A 3,379-nucleotide genomic window follows, 5' to 3' on the forward strand; every position below is an offset into this window, starting at 1 on the left:
GGGACAAGTGTAGGGATGCGTTCCTACAATATTGTAGAAATATTGTAGTCGTAGTAAACCAAAGGAATAGTGTGTGATATTAGTTAGCTCTTTACTGTGATATAGGATTAAGTTGAATGTTTTTGTGCCGTGTTTTTACCGAATTTTATAATAATTTTAATTTTTTCAGCATTTTTAGCAATTATTGTATAATATTTTAGTCATTTTATATTTTAGTATTTTTTATTGTATTTTAATATTATCCATCCAAAAAAAAAAAAAAAAAAAATAAAAAGCAAAAAATGTCTCTGGACTATAATCCAGAGGTGGCGCGAACACCCTGTGATGACGGGTGCCTAAAAAAAAAAAAAAAAAAAAAAAAAAAAAATTATAAATAGTTAATAGATAAATATCACTGAGCAAGGCATCAAAATAGGATACGATATGAAAACCTTAAGTATATTAAAATCAATAGAATATAAGCAGTCCGAGCTTCTGCTCCTTGATGTAAGGAATCAACCTTATTGTGAAAAATGTTCATAATCACTACTACAAAATTAAGTCGCTTTGAATGGTTCAATCTTTAAAAGTACGCAACGGATTTTGATGCGGTTTTTTTAGATAGAGTGATTCAAGAGGAAGGTTTTAGTATATAATTTATTAGATTTATTAATGTTAAAATGAATTGCTAAATGTATTGGTAAGCGCATAATTCGAGAACGGCTGAACCGATTTCGTTAATTATTTTTTTATCCTTGAAGCACGAGGGTGGTTCGTATTGAGAGAAAACTTAAACATGTACCACGGGCAAAGCCGGTGTGGACCACTAGTATTATATAAATAGTACTATTGACAATATTTAAGTAAAATAAATAGACAAATATTAACTTTGATTATTTAACCAAACCAGTGGCAAAATCAAATAATTTATTGAAGTATTTTGACGATTCAAAAGCACTTCAAAAAAGATGAATAAATAAATGTTTGAGTTTGAATTGATCTTTAAAGCTGTAGTTTGTTTCAAATTTGTATATTATTTTTGCATATAAACAATCATAATATACAAACATTTAGCTTATAAATATTATAAATGCCAAAGTTTGTGAGTGTGTGTTTGTTACTCTTTCACGTGAATACTACTGAACCGATTACATGAAATTTAGCCCACATACAGAGGGTAACTTGGATTAACACATAGGATAGGGTTTATCCCGGAAATCCCACGGGAACTATGCGGGTTTTCCTTTGAAAACGTGGGCAAAGCCGCGGGCGGAAATCTAGTTAAATCATAAATAGCAAAAGGTTGATTCCCTACAACAGTCAGTCACATTTAGCACCAATCACATACAATACTCGACAAAAAGCTGTCATAGTGGTGGGTTGTGCGATATAATATAATATATTATATTATAATAATATTATACTGGTATTATAATTATATACTGTGGTTATACAGAGTTATTGAAAGAGTGCTCGAGGCCTCTTCTTAGCAAGCAAGTGCCACGACTGTGAAATGCCTTTACGCCGTTTTGGAGACATTCTGGAACAAAAAAAATAGAAAATATACCCCTTCTCTTATTTTAATCTATACTAATATTATTAAGCTGAAGAGTTTGTTTGAAAGAAAGAAAATACATTTATTTGTACCGATGCACATTAATACATAAAAAATAAATAAAATTTACTTATAACTAGTTACAACGGCACAAAATGGATAATATCCGCTCAGTGGTTTGAGAATCTAAGGACATATAAGACACTTAGATTCTCCACTGATTTTCAGTGGACACCACATGTTTGTTTGTTTGTTTGAACGCGCTAATCTCAAGAACTACTGGTCCCATTTTAAAAATTATTTCAGTGTTGGATAGCCCATTTATCGAGGAAGGCTTTATATACGCAAACGCCAACAGAAGCAGAGCCAGCTAGTATTTTATGTTATCAAGGGCATATGGACGAAAAGTAATGCAGATTTGTAGTCTATAAACATTATGTTGTTATGGTTCATTTAATAAAATGTTCAAAGGAAACGCCTTAATTCCTAATAAAATTTAATGGTAGTTGGCTTGTCAACTGATTTCATCTGAAGAAAAAATAGTCTTATTTGAGTGATTTCTTAATGTAGAATTTGAGGTGTGTATTCAAAATCATAGAATTATTAATTTAACTTACTCATGCTCGGGAGTGTTGGGCATGTATGGTGAGATCCTGAAGTCTCTGTTCCTTGGAGTTTCAATGCCAAAGGGACTGTACAGCTTGGTGGGACTGCGACCAAATAGCTGGAAAAATATTCATTCATAAGTAACAGAAATAACATAAAAGATAAGCTGTAAATATTTTTTTTATAATAATAAAGTAATAATTATAAAAAACTAGCTGGTTTCTCTCGCGTGGCGCCGCTCCTGTTGGTCTTAGCGTGATGATACCTAGTTACTTATTTTTTTCATAAAAATAATTAAGTATAGATACCATTTTTTTCTTGGCAACAGGAGTAGTAGGTGTCCTGCAAGGTGAAATAGGTTCAGCTAAACGATGCCTCCTTCGACCACTCAACCTGAAATGCTGTGGAAAATAACTGCGTTCATGAAAATATTCACGCTGTGTTCTGCAAAGTGGATCTTTTATAATGAGGTTTGAGCCTTGAGGACACTAAAACGTGATTTAGCAACCCTTTTAACAATTTTCTATTGAATAATTTCTCATGTTCATTCATAATCAACTAAATATTAAACAAAAACTACTAAAATTTAGGACTCACCTGCGACAGATTTCCGAAAGAATTTCTCACGCTTTTGAAGGTTTTTGATATTTTTTCCGCACCGGATTGTAAGGCACGACGGGAATTTATAAAGGGCTTATTCTTAAATAAGTTTTTACTGTAACACCCATCTATATTTTTTAAACTATCCCTTGCGGGCGAATCAATACATGAGTCGTTAACAAAGGGATCCTTCATTTCGTTTTATTGTGCAAATCACTGTAATAAATCGATAAAAATGTATACGAATATATATACTGCGATATAACTGTTACGTATTAATATATAATATGCACTACTTTATTCATAATTCTAAAATATTAATACAAAATGAGACGCGGTGCATTCTCACAGCATTTTCCGTTTTTAGTCGTTATCTTTTTTTTAATTTTTTCTAATCGACCGCGAAGCACAACTGACAAGCTAAAGTTGCCATGTGAAAATAAAGATACCACAGACTATACAAAGTTTAAATAATTGCACAGATTGCATTTTGACATGAGACGATGAGTTTATACATCCATACTTAATACTTAATAATATTATAAATGCGAAAGTAACTCTGTCTGTCTGTCTGTTACTCAATCAAGCCTAAATTACTGAACCAATTTGCATGAAATTTGGTATGAAGATATTTTGATA

At 31.7% G+C, this 3,379-nt stretch overlaps 1 protein-coding gene across 1 annotated transcript; it reads right to left on the minus strand.

The window, feature by feature from the left end:
* Positions 1-391: 391 nt before the first annotated feature.
* On the minus strand, positions 392-3,133 carry LOC149479146 (uncharacterized). The gene is made up of 4 exons (XM_089708352.1): positions 2,738-3,133; positions 2,449-2,541; positions 2,152-2,258; positions 392-1,519 (listed from the first exon to the last, which is right to left on the minus strand). Exons 1-4 carry the CDS (start codon positions 2,933-2,935, stop codon positions 1,438-1,440), a joined length of 480 nt encoding a protein of 159 aa, XP_089564478.1. The 5' UTR covers positions 2,936-3,133; the 3' UTR covers positions 392-1,437.
* Positions 3,134-3,379: the final 246 nt, after the last annotated feature.

The sequence above is a fragment of the Colias philodice genome, chromosome 21 (assembly GCF_061535455.1).
Source record: "Colias philodice isolate Cphi_HAF_F1 chromosome 21, ilColPhil1 Martin Lab GWU primary, whole genome shotgun sequence".
Taxonomy (NCBI): Eukaryota; Metazoa; Arthropoda; class Insecta; order Lepidoptera; family Pieridae; genus Colias; species Colias philodice.

Bases quoted from the DNA above. Each gene is read 5' to 3' on its own strand.
- LOC149479146 (XM_089708352.1), bottom strand. From the start codon at position 2,935: ATGAAGGATCCCTTTGTTAACGACTCATGTATTGATTCGCCCGCAAGG. The intron at 2,542-2,737 runs GTGAGTCCTAAA...TATTTTCCACAG, and splicing joins CTTTCGGAAATCTGTCGCAG to CATTTCAGGTTGAGTGGTCG. The intron at 2,259-2,448 runs GTATCTATACTT...ATATTTTTCCAG, and splicing joins CTGTTGCCAAGAAAAAAATG to CTATTTGGTCGCAGTCCCAC.